The sequence below is a fragment of the Schistocerca nitens genome, chromosome 9 (assembly GCF_023898315.1).
Source record: "Schistocerca nitens isolate TAMUIC-IGC-003100 chromosome 9, iqSchNite1.1, whole genome shotgun sequence".
Classification (NCBI taxonomy): Eukaryota; Metazoa; Arthropoda; class Insecta; order Orthoptera; family Acrididae; genus Schistocerca; species Schistocerca nitens.
Genome location: NC_064622.1, coordinates 511,265,406 through 511,284,305, shown reverse-complemented (window position 1 = coordinate 511,284,305; position 18,900 = coordinate 511,265,406). Strand labels below are relative to the sequence as shown.

General features: G+C 45.9%; 1 protein-coding gene across 10 annotated transcripts in view; it reads left to right on the top strand.

Moving 5' to 3' along the window:
* LOC126203916 (proline-rich protein 36-like) overlaps positions 1-18,900 on the top strand; it is a 50,254-nt gene that overhangs the window by 13,878 nt on the left and 17,476 nt on the right. For 6 of the 10 annotated variants that reach the window (XM_049938309.1, XM_049938310.1, XM_049938307.1 and 3 more), the window contains 3 exons: positions 9,664-9,804; positions 15,249-15,389; positions 18,354-18,494. In XM_049938309.1, the coding sequence (XP_049794266.1) occupies positions 9,664-9,804; positions 15,249-15,389; positions 18,354-18,494 (423 nt within the window). The remainder of the gene's footprint in view (positions 1-9,663; positions 9,805-15,248; positions 15,390-18,353; positions 18,495-18,900) is intronic. The other 4 variants (XM_049938313.1, XM_049938312.1, XM_049938311.1 and 1 more) reach the window with 4 other exon arrangements.

The following is an 18,900-nucleotide window of genomic DNA, read 5'->3' as shown; positions in this document are numbered from 1 at the left end:
TTTTCAAAACCACCGATAATCTTTCTGGAAGGAGAAGAAACGTTCTGGAATATTTCGGAGGAGATGCATTTTAGTTTTAAAAAATGTTAAACTAAGGGAAACATACTAGTAAAACATTACGGCCTTGTTGCAAAGCGTGGTGATTATTAGAGAGCAATCTGATATAATGAACAGCGAGCAAATAACCAATGGCATTCACGTACGCTACGTGGATGCATAGGCATTAAACGTCAATAAGTGCCAGTAATATTAAATTCTGGGTATAAAGAATAACAGCAAAGAAGGCCAAAGTGCTTTTCTTGTCCACATCAGAGGGGCAATGGGTTATATTGATGGAACACAATTTACCATTCGAAGTCAAAGTCCTAAGAATATCACGATGAAATGAATGGGGATACATCACAAAAAAGGTTAGAAGAGTACTGATTATTAATATCCCTGTTGCCAAGTTTTTAGAATTGATAATACACGATAGCAGACTCCTGAGACCACAAAAACTACACTACCGTAACTCGCTAATGGACATATGCGAATGGCTCATTCAGAATAAATTCACATTTGCACCGAGCTTAGCAAGAAATATGCTGGAATGAGATTTTCACTCTGCAGCGGAGTGTGCGCTGATATGAAACTTCCTGGCAGATTAAAACTGTGCGTCTGACCGAGACTCGAACTCGGGATCTTTGCTTTTCGCGGGCTAGTGCTCTACCATCTGAGCTACCCAAGCACGACTCTCGCCCCGTCCTCACAGCTCTACTTCTGCCAGTACCTCGCCTCCTACCTTCCAAACTTTACAGAAGCTCTCCTGCGAACCTTGCAGAACTAGCACTCCTGAAAGAAACGATAGTGCGGAGACATGGCTTAGCCACAGCCTCGGGGATGTTTCCAGAATGAGATTTTCACTCTGCAGCGGAGTGTGCGCTTATATGAAACTTCCTGGCAGATTAAAACTGTGTGCCGGACTGAGACTCGAATTCGGGACCTTTGGAAATATCCATTCATTCAGGAGTGCTAATTCTGCAAGGTTCGCAGGAGAGCTTCTATGAAGTTTGGAAGGTAGGAGGCGAGGTACTGGCAGAAGTAAAGCTGTGAGGAGGGGGCGTTAGTCGTGCTTGGGTAGCTCAGATGGTAGAGCACTTGCCCACGAAAGGCAAAGGTCCCGAGTTCGAATCTCGGTCTGGAACACAGTTGTAATCTGCCAGTAAGTTTCAAGAAATAAGCTCTTACGAATTTTGTATTATAATAAAAGTATGTGTTTATAGCCAAAGTATGTGTTTATAGCCAAAGCTGATGCAGTTAAAGCATAAGAATCACACTGCTCTGGGGCTCTCGCAACACTACTTTGATTTGAACCCTCCGCAAGGTGTGCCCGCGGCTCTCCCCCACTCTGCCAGCCAGCAGTACCCCCACCCTCTACTCGCCCAGCCACGCACGTCACTGCACCGCGCGGAGCCACTCGGTCCGTTTACTTCCCGTCATTTCTATTGTCTGGGTAGACATCGCGTTCGGTATTTGTGATACAACAGAACTAGTGGGTGGAAAATGGCTGAGGAGGAGTTAAAATCGTTGAAACGAAAGTCCTTTAACAAAAATGGCTCTGAGCACTATGGGACTCAACATCTTAGGTCATAAGTCCCCTAGAACTTAGAACTACTTAAACCTAACTAACCTAAGGACATCACACACACCCATGCCCGAGGCAGGATTCGAACCTGCGACCGTAGCAGTCCCGCGGTTCCGGACTGCAGCGCCAGAACCGCTAGACCACCGCGGCCAAAAAGTCCTTTAACCCATACTCGTTAATCCACAGTGGGAAGAAGAGTATTTTTTGTTGGAACGCTAAGCGGACCTCAGTGTTGGATTTGAAATACAACATTGTCTTCATGGAGGAATTACAATGTGAAGCGATATTATCAACTGCTTCACGAGAAGCATAGAGTCGTTTTGAATAACGAAGAAAGAAAAGCCAATCTTACCGAAGTGAAGCAGAAAAAGGAAATAAAACGTACGTACGCACGTAGATAACTGTGACATTGATTCACGTTATTACTGTTATTAATAATGTGTTATGTGCATCTTCCGTCACTTTTACCTCCTCCTGTACGTATTTACGGGACAAAACCCTCATCATCCACAACGATGCAGCGATGACAGTGCACAGGTGTGTGAAATCTTATGGGACTTAACTGCTAAGGTCATCAGTCCCTAAGCCTACACACTATTTACCCAAAATTATCCTAAGGACAAACACACACACCCATGCCCGAGGGAGGACTCGAACCTCCGCCGGTATCAGACCGCTCGGCGATGACAGTAAGCTATCATGTAGCTTTTAAAATAACTAAAACAGCACGGCCCTTCGGCGATGGAGAATTTGTAAAAGACTGTTTTCTTGCTGCCGCAACAATTTTGCGCCCAGCAAGTTTTCCTGTTTTTGAAACCGTTCGTCTTTCACGGAGAACGGTTTGCAGGCACATTGAAGAAATGGCACACGATTTGGAAGCCCAATTAAGAAACAGGATAAAAGATTCGGTTTGCTTTTCATTAGCATTGGACGAAAGCAGTGATGTATGTGATGATGCTCAACTTTCAGTCTTTTGAGACCAAATCATGCTCAATTTAATGTGATTGACGAACTCCTCGGTTTAGTGCCAACGCATTACACAACAACGGCCGACGATATATTTTCGTGCGTAGAATATGTAATAGAGAAATACGAGCTATGTTGGGAAAAACTTTCATCGATCGCAACAGATGAGGCTCCTGCAACGATTGGTCATAAGTCTGGAGTCGTTGCTGTGATACGAAGAAAGTTGAAAGCCGTCGATGTCCAGCTGGAACTACCAGCAATACATTGCGTTCTTCACCGTGTTAATTCGCTAGAAAAATGTGCCAAACTTGTTGGCGTCATGGACGTGGTTATAAAAACAGTTAACTTACTCATTGGGACACAGACAGTTAAAATCGTTCCTGGCAGATCTCGAGTGCGAATACCGCGATGTTCAATATTTTTTGTGAAATACGCTGGTTGAGTTGAGGCGTTGTTTTAGAACGGTTTTTTAATTTACGTAAAGATATAGTGTTATTCATGGATGCGAAAGGAAACCGCTGAAAGAATTGGATGACCCACACTGGATTTTAGACCTTGTGTTTTTAACTGACGTAACCATGCATCTGAATAGCTTGAACGTAGCTTTGAAAGTTAGAAATAAGGTAATTAGCGAAGTGTTTGACACTGTTTTGGCATTCAAGAGAAAACTGCTTTTGTGGACAAAGCAACTGTCAGAAATGTCGTGGGTACATTTCCCGAGCGTTGGTCTAGTTGTTAGCGAAAACAATTTGGAACAGAAGAGGTTCATAGAACATTTAGATGGGTTTGTAACGGTGCTACAGTCTCTCAAAGGCATTTTTGATAGTACCGGGTGATCAAAAAGTCAGTATAAATTTGAAAACTTAATAAACCACGGAATAATGTAGATAGAGAGGTAAAAATTGACACACATGCTTGGAATGACATGGGGATTTTTATTGGACCTAAAAAAAAGAAAAAAAAGTTCACAAAATGTCCGACAGGTGGCGTTGGACAGCAAAACTGCTACCGTGACGGATGAGAGGTACGTCGATATGTTACAGAATCGCATCATCCCCAGCCTGGCTGATAAACACCTTCTGGAACGTACGATGCAGGATGGCGCTCCACTCCACATTGCTACACGCGTGAAAGATCTCTTGTGCGCGTCGTTTGGTGATGATCGTGTGCTCAGCCGCCACTTTCGTCATGCTTGCCCTCCCAGGTCGCCAGACCTCAGTCCGTGCGATTATTGGCTTTGGGGTTACCTGAAGTCGCAAGTGTATTGTGATCGACCGACATCTCTAGGGATGCTGAAAGACAACATCCGACGCCGATGCCTCAGCATAACTCCGGACATGCTTTACAGTGCTGTTGACAACATTATTACTCGGCTTCAACTACTGTTGAGAAATGATGGTGGACAAGTTGAGCATGTCCTGTAAAGAACATCATCTTTGCTTTGTCTTACTATGTAATGCTAATTATTGCTATTGTGATCTGATGAAGCGCCATCTGTCAGACATTTTTTGAAATTTGTATTTTTTTGGTTCTGATAAAACCCCTTTTTATTCCAGGCATGTGTGTCAATTTGTACCTCTCTATCTACATTATTCCGTGGTTTATTCAGTTTTCAAATTTATACTGAGTTTTTGATCACCCGGTAGATTTGAGGACTTAAATCGACTGGAATGCGATATCACGCCTTTTGCGACTCCTTTTGTAGTTAACGTTGAAAATTTGCCTCCTGAAATTCAGCTGGAACTCACTTTCAATGCAATCGTGTGCCGAAGGAGAAGTTTCTCACTGAAGAAACCTTGGAAAGCTCCTATAAATATTTCCCACGTGAACAGTTTCCATTGTTATTTAAAAAAGCTGCCCGTGTGTATGGATTTTTTGGAATAATATACTTGTTCTAAAGTGTTTACTCCATAATGAAAGTGACAAAATCGAAACTTAGGATTAGTGTTACTGATGTTCACCTGACTGGTGCAGTGCGCCTAATGGCCAATAGTTTCACACCAAATATTGAGGTGCTGCTTCAAAATCATTGTAAAAACATCGCGAATGATGTAAATTAACGCCTATAACCTACTGGTACGTAGTACCCCCTCCTCTGAACTATCCACTTCTGTGTAAATATAACGTAACATTTGCAATACAGATGTGTTCGTTTCTTAATCCTTTACGTCTGTATCCTATTTGTAGCAATGAAAGTAGAACGTGTTGCAATGGTTCGAAACTGTGTTTCGTCCGTACATGGCCAACCGTTGCATGGCACAGGATACACAAACTTCGGGTAAGCACGTTTCACAGCCACATCCCACACACGCACGTTGTTCCACATTTGATTAGCCTACCGATAACCGTGTCCCGTTGCCGTGTTCACGGACGCCGCAAATACGTGAAACGACCTCGGACGTACGTGTGTTCCAGCTGCACTACGTACGTTAGCTCCTCCATACTCAGCAGTGCGCGCGAAGCGCTCTCGCGCTGGCACGGTTGCCCTCGAGTTGTGTGGAGAGCCGGCGGCCAGCCGCGCCGCACAGCTCTGCTACCCGCACTACGTGCCCTCAGCTGCTCAGCGCTGTCCTCGCGGCTCACGGTGCCCGCGGGAAACGATGAGGGCGACTCTCGTACCCACCCAACCATGCTCTGAAGCATATCTCGAATACAATGACACAAAACTTGCCAGAGAATGGTTTCTTCCATTAACTAAACTACAATATATCAAATATCCAAAGACTTTTCCCTAAGATATAAAATTTGGAGCTACTTGATTGACAAGCAGCAATTCCGGTCTCGTAAACTGACAACGAGAGAACGATGTGCTGACCACATGCCCCTCCATATCCGCATCCATTGGCGCCTATTCGCTGAGGATGGCAAAGCCGTCGGTGACTACCGTTGTACCTCCAGAGGTCTGTTCGGATAGTTTTTCACCTAACATTACAATGCATCACTAGCCAAAAGCTAAAACCATTTAAAACAACTTGAAACTGAACATTCGCGCAGAGATAGAAGAAACAGTGTTAGTCTCGAGAGTGAAGTTGAATATGTAGCACACGACGATGATACTAATATGGAAACTGACGCGATGTATGAAAACTGTAATGGATACCAGTGAAACGGTGCACTTTTCACGGTGGGCTGTGCAGGCACGACGTCCTCTCTACGTCCCGCAGTACATAGGGACTCACGGTGAGCCGTGTGAAGCGCCCACACTCCCCTGTACAACAGTGTTGAGGCCGCCTAGTATTGCCAGAAGTAGGATGACGCCTGGCCTGGGCGACAGTGCACTTTGCTATGCGGTGTGCCTCTTTGCAGGACGCCAGCCGCTCCAGACAGCAAGACGGCCGCCACCACTCCGCCACATACCAAACACGATCAGACACGTGTTGCAGCTGTGGCGCCCACGGCTCCTCAGCCCCCTCCTCCATACGATGACGCCGTCGCCTCCCGCTTGCAGTGAGTACAGACACTAAACGTGCAAATTATCAGCATTCACAGTACGATTTATGGGGACGCTAGCCAAGTGTGAATCTCGGAACGCCGAATGTCGCTCTGTTGTACTTTCACTCAACATTGCAATCCTTACTCCCCTCCACCGCGATCTCCATTGCCCAAACACTGCTTACGAGCCTTGTCACGATAAGGCGGCGAAGGTACTCCTCTCCAGGTGCGTTACTACTGAGGCCGACTAATATCGTCAGTAGTAGGATGACGTATGGCCTCCACGACATTTCTCTTCCAGACCTACTGTCTCTTTCCGCAGCCCTCCAGCCGCTGGAGACAAGAAGAAGGCGGCCCCCACTCAGCCGCAGAGCAAACACAGCCGGAGTCCTGCCGCAGCCGCGGCGCCCGTGGCTGCTCCACCCTCTGACCCATCTGATGCGGCCGTCGTTTGTAGCACGCCGTGAGTATACCCACTACTTATGCATATTTCCCGCAACGACAGTAACATTTATGGGATGTTAGCCAAGTGTAACTGGCAAAGCATCGAGTTTCTCTTTGTTGTATTTCTTACCCAACTTTGCATTCAGACGATATTCAGCGTCCGCCTGTCGAGTGACAGTACTCGTTCGCGATAGGTAATAATAAAATAAGATTTTACGCAATATTTCAATGCATTGCTCAGCCAGAACATTACGACCAGCTACACTACTGGCCATTAAAATTGCTACACCACGAAGATGACGTGCTACATACGCGAAATTTAACCGACAGGAAGAAGATGCTGTGATATGCAAATGATTAGTTTTCAGAGCATTCACATAAGGTTGGTGCCGGTGGCGACACCTACAACGTGATGACATGAGGAAAGTTTCCAACCGATTTCTCATACACAAACAGCAGTTGACCGGCGTTACCTGGTGAAACGTTGTTGTGATGCCTCCTGTAAGGAGGAGAAATGCGTACCATCACGTTTCCGACTTTGATAAAGGTCGGATTGTAGCCTATCGCGCTTGCGGTTTATCGTATCGCGACGTTGCTACTCGCGGTAGTCGAGGTCCAATGACTGTTAGCAGAATATGGAATCGGTGGGTTAAGAGGGTAATACGGAACGCCGTGCTGGATCCCAACGGCCTCGTATCACTAGCAGTCGAGATGACAGGCATCTTATCCGCATGGCTGTAACGGATCGTGCAGCCACGTCTCGATCCCTGAGTCAACAGATGGACTCAGACCATGGCTGCGGTTACCCTTGACGCTGCATCACAGACAGGATCCGCGTGCGATGGTGTTCTCAACGACGAACCTGGGTGAACGAATGGCAAAACATTTTTTCGGATGAATCCAGGTCTGTTTACAGCATCATGATGGTCGCATCCGTGTTTGGCAGCATCGCGGTGAACGCACATTGGAAGCGTGTATTCGTCATCGCCATAGTGGCCTATCACCCGGCGTGACGGTATGGGGTGCCCTCGGTTACACGTCTCGATCACCTCTAGTTCGCAATGACGGCACTTTGAACAGTGGACGTTACACTTCAGATGTGTTACGACCCGTGGCTCTAACCTTCATTCGATCCCTGCTAAACCTTACATTTCAGCAGGATAATGCACGACCGCATGTTGCAGGTCCTGTACGGGCCCTTCTGGATTCAGAAAATGTTCGACTGCTGCCCTGGTCAGCACATTCTCCAGATCTCTCACCAACTGAAAACGTCTAATCAATGGTGGCCGAGCAACTGGCTCGTCACAATACGCCAGTCACTACACTTGATGAACTGTGGTATCGTGTTGAAGCTGCATGAACAGCTGTACCTGTACACGCCATCCAAGCTCTGTTTGACTCAATGCCTAGGCGTATCAAGGCTGTTATTACGGCCAGAGGTGGTTGTTCTGGGTACTAATTTCTCAGGATTTATGAACCCAAATTGCGTGAAAAAGTAATCACATGTCAGTTCTAGTATAATATATTTGTCCAAAGAATACCCGTTTATCATCTGCATTTCTTCTTGGTGTAAACAATTTTAATAGCCGGTAGTGTACTTGTTAGCCTGTTGTCTGCTTTAGGCACGTATAACAGCGGTGACACCTCGTGCATGGAAGCAACGATTCCTTGGTAGCTGTACACACAATTCGCATCTCGTGGTCGTGCGGTAGCGTTGTCGCTTCCCACGCCGGGGTTCCCGGGTTCGATTCCCGGCGGGGTCAGGGATTTTCTCTGCCTCGTGATGGCTGGGTGTTGTGTGCTGTCCTTAGGTTAGTTAGGTTTAAGTAGTTCTAAGTTCTAGGGGACTTATGACCACAGCAGTTGAGTCCCATAGTGCTCAGAGCCATTTGAACCATTTGTACACACAATTCGTCTAATTCCCGTAAATTCCGGGGTAGGACGGTGAGATCTGTCGCCGCATTCAATCACATACCAAATGTGTACCATCGTATTCAGACCTGATGAGTTTGGGGGAGGTGGGGGGGGGGGGGGAGAGCACGTCAACGGGAATTTGAAACATGGCGCATTATATTGTTGAAAATTGTCACTGAAGTTGGAAAACTTAATCTTCATGATGGGGTGCGCGTGGTGTGCAACCATTGTACTATGCTCCTTTCTTGTCATGGTGCTTTGCACGTGCCCCGCGGTACCGATGCTTGCCCATGAGAATGTTCCCCAAAGCATAATGGAGCCGCCGTCAGCATGTCTCCATACCACTGCACAGGTGTCAAGAGGCCGTTCCCCTCGAAGAAGACCGAGCGAGGTGGCGCAGTGGTCAGCACACTGGGCTCGCATTCGGGAGGACGACGGTTCAATCCCGCGTCCGTCCGTCCTGATTTGCGTTTTCCACGATTTTCCTAAATCGCTTCAGGCAAATGCCGGGATGGTTCCTTCCCTAATCCGCTGAGACAGATGAATTCGCTGTTTGGTGTCTTACACCAAACCAACCCAATCCCTAGAACAAGGCAGATTCACGCCCTCCCATCGGCATCGGGATTCATGAGACCTTGCAACGCTCTGACACTGTTCCAACGTCCAGTGCCGATATTCACGTCACCATTTTAGTTGTATTTCCCCGTATTATTGTGCATGGTTCAAATGGCTCTGAGCACTATCGGACTTAACTGTTGAGGTCATAAGTCACATAGAACTTAGAACTACTGAAACCTAACTAAGCTAAAGACATCACACACCTCCATGCCCGAGGCAGGATTCGAACCTGCGACCGTAGCGGTCTCGCGGTTCCAGACTGCAGCGCCTAGAACCGCTCGGCCACACAGGCCGGCTCACGATAAGTTGCCAAAGTTTTGCTTGTATATAATATTTACGATAAATGCATTTGACAGCTGGAATGACAGTATATTTTAGTTGAAGCTTTATGTTCACAGCAAGATCATAGTTGTACCGTCCATACTCGTTCCCACCCCCCTTCCTCCTCCCCACCCTCAAATTTCGGTTGTACCGTCGATAGACCCCCTACCATCCCCCCACCCCATCCCCCTGGCCAAACACAACTTACGAGCCGGATCACGATAAAGCGGAGAAGGTACCCTCTCCAGGTGCGTTACTACTGAGGCCGACTACTATCGCCAGTAGTAGGGTGACGTCTGGCCTCAGCGACATTTCTCTTCCAGACCTACTGTCTCTTTCCGCAGCCCTCCATCCGCTGGAGACAAGAAGAAGGCGGCCCCCACTCACCCGCAGAGCAAACACAGCCGGACTCCTGCCGGAGCAGCGGCGCCCGTGGCTGCTCCACCCTCTGCCCCATCTGATGCGGCCGTCGCTTGTCGCACGCCGTGAGTACACCCACAACGTATGCTTATTTCCCACATTCGCAGTAATTTTTATGGGGTGTTAGCCAAGTGTAACTGGCAAAGCATCGACTTTCTCTTTGTTGTATTTCTTACCCACCTTTGCATTCAGACGACATTCAGCGACCGCCTGTCGAGTGACAGTACTCGTTCGCGATAGGTGATAATATAATAAGATTTTACGCAATAGTTCAATGCATTGCTCAGCCACAACATTACGATCAGCTACTTGATAGCCGGTAGCTGCCTATATCACGTATAACAGTGGCGACGCCTTGTGCATGGAAGCAGTGATTCCTTGTTACGCTGATAGAGGGAGTTGACACCATATCTGCACACACAAGTCATCTAATTCCCGTAAATTTCGAGGAAGGGACGATGAAATCTGCCGCCAATCACATTCCAGATGTGTTCGATCAGAACCGACATTGCGATCCGCTACCCTCAGTCATGGCAGTAATTGTTTGCTCTAACACCAATACGTGTTACCATCACGGCCACAAAGGGGGGAGGGGGTCAAGTGCAAAAATATCGTGGTTGGGTAGTGCTGCTAAGGGACTGTCTACACACAAATAACGGAACAGACACAGTGGACAAGAATAGCTAAGATGAATGATTTACCTTTGGTCTACTGAATTGACCAGTGTCCGATCTGGAGAGCTGGGGGGCTCGCACACCAACTGGAATTGCCACTGTGTCCCTCGAAACACTACGTCGGTTTCCTGGCCCTGTGACACGGCACATTATGTTGTTTAAAATTGTCACTGGCGTCGGGAAACATAATCTTCATGAAGGGCTGTACGTGGTGTGCAACTAGTGAACGATACACCTTTGCCTTCATGGTGCTTTGCACATGCCCCGGTCGACCAATTCTTGCTCTTAAGAATGTTCCACAAAGCATAAAGTAGCCACCGCCAGCTTGTCTCAGTCCACAGAACAGGCGTCAAGAAGCTGTTACCCTGGAAGACGATGGACTCCGCCTTCCCATCGGCATGATGAAGAAGATATCGGTGTTCATCATACCGTGCGACGCTCTACCACTGTGCCATTCCGAGGTTCACGTGGCCATTTCAGTCGTAGTTGTGAATGTTTTTCTGTTAATACTGTCACATCCACGGGTCGTTGGTTGTGGAAGCTCATCGTTGTGGTGTTCGGTGCACTGTGTGTTCAGGCACACTTGTACTCTTCCCAGCATAAGACTGATGTCAGTTCCGCCACAGTTCCCCTCCTGTCCTGTTTCACCAGTCCGACGCGTGTAATGGCGTGTGGCCGCCCGTCCCCATGGCGTCTGGCCGTGGTTTCACTCCGGCTTGGCCACGACTTGAAGAAACTCGCCACAGCGCTCCTCGGACCCCCGACAAGTCGTGCAGTTTCCCCAACGCTCGTGCCGAGCCTCCGGTCCATCAAAATCTCCCCTCGGTCAAATTCAGACAGACAGCGGGCCCCTCCGTTCTACGGAAGGTATGCTCGCTCACTGGTAGTCCGAGGGTCGTTCAATAAGTAATGCCCGACATTTTTTTTTTTTGATAAAGCCATTAATATACATAGACAAACGTCCTTGTTGGCGCTTCAAATTTGATATTTGTTCTGCAAGCCGGTGGTTTCTAACCGTTCTGGCAGGTGGCAGAGCCGTAGTATAGCGTCAAAATGGGATCTACCTACGACTCACGTTACAAGCAGCGTGCTGGTATTGAATTCTTGTGTGCAGAAAAAGAAACCCTGGTGAACATCCAGAAACGTCTGTGTGCGCTGTATGGCTACCCTGAAGCTGATAGAAGTACAGTTGGGCGACCGGTAAAGAAAATTACAGCCTCAGGAAATGCAGAAACAGAGTTCCATGCTCCGCCACGCTGGCCACATTGGGTTGGGCATCATTGCCTCAGCCACCCTACAGTCCACACCTGGCACCCTCGGAGTTCCATCTCTTTGGGCCGCTTAAAGATTCTCTATGGGGAACACAATTTGAAAATGACGGGAGTGTCAGTCATGCAGAGAAAACGTGGCTACGCCTACAGGACAAGAGCTTTTACCAGCAGGGAATACACACTCTTCCACAACGTTGGCGAACCGCCATAGAACGCGATGGAGACGACGTAGAAAAACGGGACATGGACATGACATGTTGATTTCTGACTCTTAACAATAAATATGTTCTGAGAAAAAATGTGTGGTATTACTAACTGAACGACCCTCATACATGCACCAAAAGTGTGCCGACTAGCAGACATTCCTCATCCAGGTGAGGTTGCTAGCGCCTGGACAGGTTTATGTCGATAGTAAGTCACTCGTCATAATGTTCTCGCTGACCAGTGTATCAGTAATAAAAAAAATTTTTCGACTTTACTACCTTATCTGAATTTTTTTGAGCACTCAGTTCACGACTGATATCCTCCTGTTAGCTGCAAGTGCCTCCAATTGCATGGTTCCTAACTTCCTGGTTACAAACACCATATGATGTTCATAGTACCACATTAAGTACATTTTGAAGTTCCTGCCATTCTAATTTCTTTCATATCATTATTGTATATTCTCTGTGTGCTGCCCAGTGGGTGTGTTACCACTTCGGGACAGCTGTTGATCGTTATACGTACCTTTCATTAGTGCTCCGTTTTGCTCAAATTGTTGTTTGTTCCGCTGAGCTGCTAGTGTGGGAGACTCAGGAGAAACAGTGTTAAATTTATTAGACCAATGATAAATCGCTCATCTTAGCGAACCTGCTCTACTTGTCCACAGTATTTTTTCCGTCATTTGTGTGTAGACAGTCCCTTAGCAGCACTGCCCAACCGCGATATTTTTGCACTTGACGCCCTCCCCTCGTTCGTGGTCGTGATAGTAACACATAATGATGTTAGAGTAAACAATTACAGCCATGACTCAGGATAGCGGATCACAATGTCAAATCTTACAGCGCATGTACACTGAAGTGTTTCAACACTAATTCGTGAAATATCTTCAGTAGTATGTCGCGAAAGTGGTCATATCTATTTCAAAGAAAGCTTATATCCAAAGTTGTACAATTTTGGCAGGGTGAAAGTAGCAGAATCTCATTATAATACATATACAAAAAGTAATTTGGGGAGCATCAAAAAATGGAATATCAGAAAGGATAAAAAAATACACTCTGAAGGGTTTTATAAAAACGAAAGAAACAGCGGAAAAATTAGAAACTCCAAGAACACAAATGATTTCTAGAAAATTTGTTTCTCTAGATGACTTCGATAGAGCACTTATACCGAGAAAATTTTTGAATTATTATGAACAGAACGAGAAAATCCTAATATCGAGAAACCTGCTTATTTTTTCAAAAACCCAAAAAACAAAGATAATTATTCGGAAAGGAGGGGAAAAGTTCCGGAGTATTTCGAAGCAGATGCGTTTTAGTTTTTAAAAATGTAAAAGTAAGAGAAACTTCCTAACCAAACATTTCGGCTTTGTTGCAAAGTGTGGTAACTATTAAAGAGCAAACTGATATAATAAACAGCGCAATCATTAGGAACGACACGAAACCCTCTCAGTTCTATGGACAAGTCGTGATAACATGCATGGCGCACAAGGCTCAATTTAAGCATCGCTATCACCATAAAGAGAAACGTCCATAGGCACATCAACTGCGAAACAAAAGCACGACATGATCAGATATTCTGCTAGTTCTGCGAGATTCGCAGGAGAGCTTCTGTAAAGTTTAGAAACTAGGAGACGAGGTACTGGCAGAAGTAAAGCTGTGAGGACGGGGCGTGAGTCGTGCTTGGGTAATTCAGCTGGTAGAGCACTAGCCCGCGAAAGGAAAAAGTCCCGAGTTCGAGTCTCGGTCAGGCACACAGCTTTAATCTGCCAGGAAGTTTCATATCAGCGCACACTCCGCTGCAGAGTGAAAATCTCACTCATGATCAAATATTATCCGTAAGAGTTTCCGTCGGAAAAATCCGTCTGTCGTCAAATATTTTTTCACCATTTTCTCCTAATTCTCAACGTTTGGATCCGACCAGAAATCCGTTAAGATTGACAGCACTGTGGATTAACTCAATGTTTAGTTACGAACTGTAACAGCGACAGAAGTGTCGTGCCGTTTGGTAACGGAAAGAAGGTACGGAAGAAGGAGTTCGACAATAATTTGCACGGTGCCTACAGGACGAAGGATGGTGAGAGTGGGGCATGGTTAGCAAACATTCAGGATCAGTGCCAGTCATCCACGGATTCCTGTCCATCTGGTACCGACCAGCGACTGAGATTTTTCTATTTTACGCACAAAAGTAAAAAGGGTTCACTAAAAGCGCATTATTTCTATCAAAAATTGTGAAAGTAAGGTAAAGCTGTTGTAATGCAGTTCTAGTACAAGGAGTTGAAGAACTTGGCATTTCAGGCATTTATTAATTATGAACGACGATGAAGCATTACGATTGTAGCAATGTGGCAATTAAGCCGCGCTGGGTAGCCGCGCGGTCTTGGGCGTCTTGTCATGTTCCACGCGGCTCCCCCGTCGATGTTCCGAGTCCTCCCTCGAGCATGTGTGTGTGTGTGTTGTCCATAGTGTATGTTAGTTTAAGTTAGATTACGTAGTGCGTAAGCTTAGAGACCGATGACCTCAGCAGTTTGGTCCCATAAGATTTCCAAATTTCCGACAGTTATGTGAGCATTCTGTTTCCCCAGACCGCAGCATTCTGCCATCCGAATAAATATTTTTCTCGCCCTAGTAACAATTATACTTTCCCTAAAAATTTTACACTTCTCGGTGGTGTAACGGATGACCTTCATGGGTCAGCAATGGATTTAAAATCACTCATTATTTTGAAATACCTTTGCCCAGTTTCCAAACAACCATTAGCTAAGATTAGCAGCAATGGAGGAGAGAAGACAGTCGGCATGAAACGTTCCGAATACTATCGACCCTACAAGGATGATAAGCCAGCTTATTTCCTTAACCAAACTGAACTATTCGACAAAACTTAAGGACTCATTCCGTATTATTCCTGTAGTGAAATGGTTAAAATTTAGTATCTATATGTTCCTTTATATTTGGCCAAATATTTTCCTAAATTATTACATGAAGCACCGTAAATATTCTAGGCCGCACGACTGCGTCCTTGCTCACACTTTGAGAACCAATGTAGTAGACAATGTAATAATCAGTGTTAATCTCGAGAGTGTATTTGAATATGTAGCATATGACGATGAAAGTAATATGGAAACTGACGAGATGTATGAAACTGCAATGGATCCCAGTGAAACGGTGCACATCTCATAGCACAGCTGTAGGCGCAAAGTCCTCTCTTCCCCCCGCATCCGCCAGTACACGGGAACTCGCTATGAGCCGGCTGAAGCGCCCACACTCCCCTGTACAACAGTGTTGAGGCCGCCTAATATTGCCAGAAGTAGGATGACGCCTGGCCTGGGCGACAGTGCACTTTGCTATGCGGTGTGCCTCTTTGCAGGACGCCAGCCGCTCCAGACAGCAAGACGGCCGCCACCACTCAGCCACACAGCCAACACGATCAGACACGTGTCGCAGCTGTGGCGCCCACGGCTCCTCAGCCCACTCCTCCATACGATGACGCCGTCGCCTCTCGCATGCGGTGAGTACAGACACTAAATATGCAAATTATCAGCATTCACAGTACGATTTATGGGGACGCTAGCCAAGTGTAAATCTCGGAACATCGAATATCGCTTTGTTGTACTTTGGCTCAAATTTTCAATGTGTTGATGTTCAACGTTCACCTATCCAGTGAAAGTCCCATTGGCGATTGTAAGTCAGATCTATTTGGTGGTTATTGTTCCTACTTGTGTAGTAATGTTTTAATTGGCAGTTAAAACTTTCACTAGATTAACTTAATAATATCAGTAGTATGGTGCCCATTCCTTCTCTGAACAACCTACCTCGTTCAGTTGAAAAGCTGCTGTTTACTATCTGCGCCACCTGTAGTATGGTCCACAACACACTAACTATGAACACCATCTGATGATCATAGTTCCATGTTAAGTATGCAGGGTGAACGTTAATAAAATCAACGAACTGCAGGAATGCAGTCGTGACTGGAAATTGAGGAAAAAAAGATCCTATGGACAATAAGGTGTCAGGCAAATCCAACACCTTCCATGAAAACCCTGACATGATAGCAAATCCGGCAGTATGTCACATAGCTCCAAATAAATCCTGACATTAAATTAACCAAAGTAATACGATCAACGAGTGAGCAAATGGAATACCACAGACTAACACAAGACCGCCTAAATGCATGTCATACCTTCCCACCGTCAAACAGACGCAGTTCCGAGGAAGAAACGAGAACAGAAGCCGAGAGCATAGTCGTGTAGGCTAGGAGGCCCTAGGATAAGAGACGGACACCCACGTCGTCAGCTGACCGCCAGGACCACCCACCAGCCAATGTTAAAAGATAGAGCCCTCCAGAAGAACAGTATAGATCTTACGATAACATTAAAAGGACCACACCAGCTGCAAGTTTTAGACTTTTTCACGTCTCTGTTACGTTGCAAGCGTTAAAAACATTGCCCCACCACGAAAAGTATAACGTTTCTCATTTGATAGACAGATATTTTGTAGGTGGAGCTAAGGTTGACATTGAGACCCTGATTGGTCAGTTGAAAACACAACCAGATAGCTTTTTTTAAACGAACTTCGGTAAATTGTAGTAAGGAGAAGTCAGGAGAGAGTTGCTTCCGAGACGGCGAGGTGTGGAGCTGCTCTGCCCGCCACCCCCTGACGCTGCCTAACCAACGACAGGGAAATGAACACACGCGATGCCGCATAAAAGCGCATAAAGCTTCACTCAGAACTGCAGAAGTCTCATCTGTTACACCCCCTTTTTGCGTAATACTAGTGTCGATCGTCAATTGAAGCTCATGGTATTCACATTTGCTACGTAAGTTAAAATATGAAACGCGATAATTTTTCTGTTATATAATTATTGAGAAGCCACATCAGCCACTGTAATTTACGACAAGTTAAATAAGTAATTAAAGATAATTGAGGATCACTGAAGACCATTTTTATAGTTTTCTCTTTTATGAAACTTAACTTAAATCTAGATTATAGATGTGATATGGCATAGGTCATCCTTCGATCCATTGTAGAACTTGGAAACCCATTCAGGGAATACTCGTTCACATTTTTGTTGAACGCAGTTGGTTTTTATCATCCTGTATTAAAATATTTCCTTTTATCAATAGTGCAATTTATAAACAATGTTTTGTGAGTAGAATAAAATTTCCAATGGTAAACTTAACTGCTTTTTCGACGTTATTTTACCAGCTAACTAAAAACAGGAAAGCCTTGAACCCCTTCCACTAAATTTAGTTAGTATTAAGATTCTTTTACAGGGACTGCAGTGGAGCTGACGCTGAAATCATTAAGTATTTGATTATATCATCGCTAGTCTCACTGAACTCTTCTGAACTCTACATGTCATGTGTGGTCTGGCGTCTCCTTACCAGCAACAGGTCCCAGGTTCAAAGTAGTCAATTCCCTAAAAAACACGCTCAGAGCGTCGTTGCGCGAAAGTGATACGGAGACACGACTTAGAACAAACAGACACTACGCAGAATGTTAGAGGATATGTGGCCAGAAGCGGACAGTGTATGTGCAACGACAACAAATCGTCCTGGAACACAGTACAGAGGTGCATAGCGTCCACGTAACAACAGATGTTCAATGTGGCCTGCATGTGCAGACGTTCACACTTTGAACCATGCATTGTCACACTCTTTTGCACAGTCTGGTCTCATTCCGAATAATGCCATATGTGTCATGAACATGCTGTTGAAGGATCCGCACATCAGGAACTGGTTCAGCAAACAAAACGCTTTTCAGACGCCCCCACAGGTAAAATCCACGGGGTTTAAGTCCGATGATCTAGCAGAACACGGCACAGGGCCTCAACGTCCTAACCAATGTCTGGGAAACAATATAACACGTCTTATTGCCAAAGACATATTTTCAAGCAGCCCTGGCAATGCATTGCACAGGAAGTCCAGGTACGTTCCTCTATCGAGACGCTGTGGTATAATAAACGGTCCAATTATGTGTTTGGCAAGGGACCCTGCCTACACACTGATATTGAACCGATGCTGATGAGAATTGTCTGTAGCCCACAGATGACGATTATGTGGACTAATGATGGCAATTCTGGTAATGGTTGCTTCGTCATTAAAGGAACTGGTGACATATATCCCAAAATCTCGATGACCTAGTTCAGAAATCTGGATGAAATCCTTCACATTGAGGGTAATCAGCTGGTGATATTCTTTGCACTCGTTGCAGGTGATAGGAATAGGTGTGGTTGTCATGCAGTATACACATTATCGTATTTTGGTATACACGATGTTGACAAGCCTCTTGCCTGGAACTTGTGCTATAATTCATCTCAAAATGTTGTAGAATCCGGTCCTCAAAATCTGACGTATGCACATTCCACCGCCTTGATGGACATTCGTGTCTCTGAAAGGACACTTTATCACAACAACGCCCAAAAACGGCTTGAAAAGTTTTTCACCTCCGGACCTACTGTCTCTTTCCGCAGCCCTCCAGCCGCTGGAGACAAGAAGAAGGCGGCCCCCACTCAGCCGCAGAGCAAACACAGCCGGAGTCCTGCCGCAGCCGCGGCGTCCGTGGCTGCTCCACCCTCTGCCCCATCTGATGCGGCCGTCGCTTGTCGCACGCCGTGAGTACACTCACTATGTACACATATTTCCTGCATTCATAGTATTCTTTATGGGGCGTTAGCCAAGTGTAACCGGCAAAACATCGAGTTTTTCTTTGTGGTATTTCTTACCCAACTTTGCAGTCAGACGATATCCAGCGTCCGCCTGTCGAGTGACAGTACTCGTTCTCGTTCGCGAAAGGGAATAAACTAAGATTTTACGTAATATTTTAAGGCATGATCAGCCAGAACATTACGACCAGCTATTTGATAGCCGGTGCATTTGTATATAGACTGTCCCTTAGCAGCACTACCAACCACTATAGTTTTGCTCTTCACCCCCTCAACCCTCCCCGCTTCGTGTTCATGACCGTGACTCATAATGACGTTAGAGTAAACAGTTATTGCCATGACTCAGGGTAGGGAA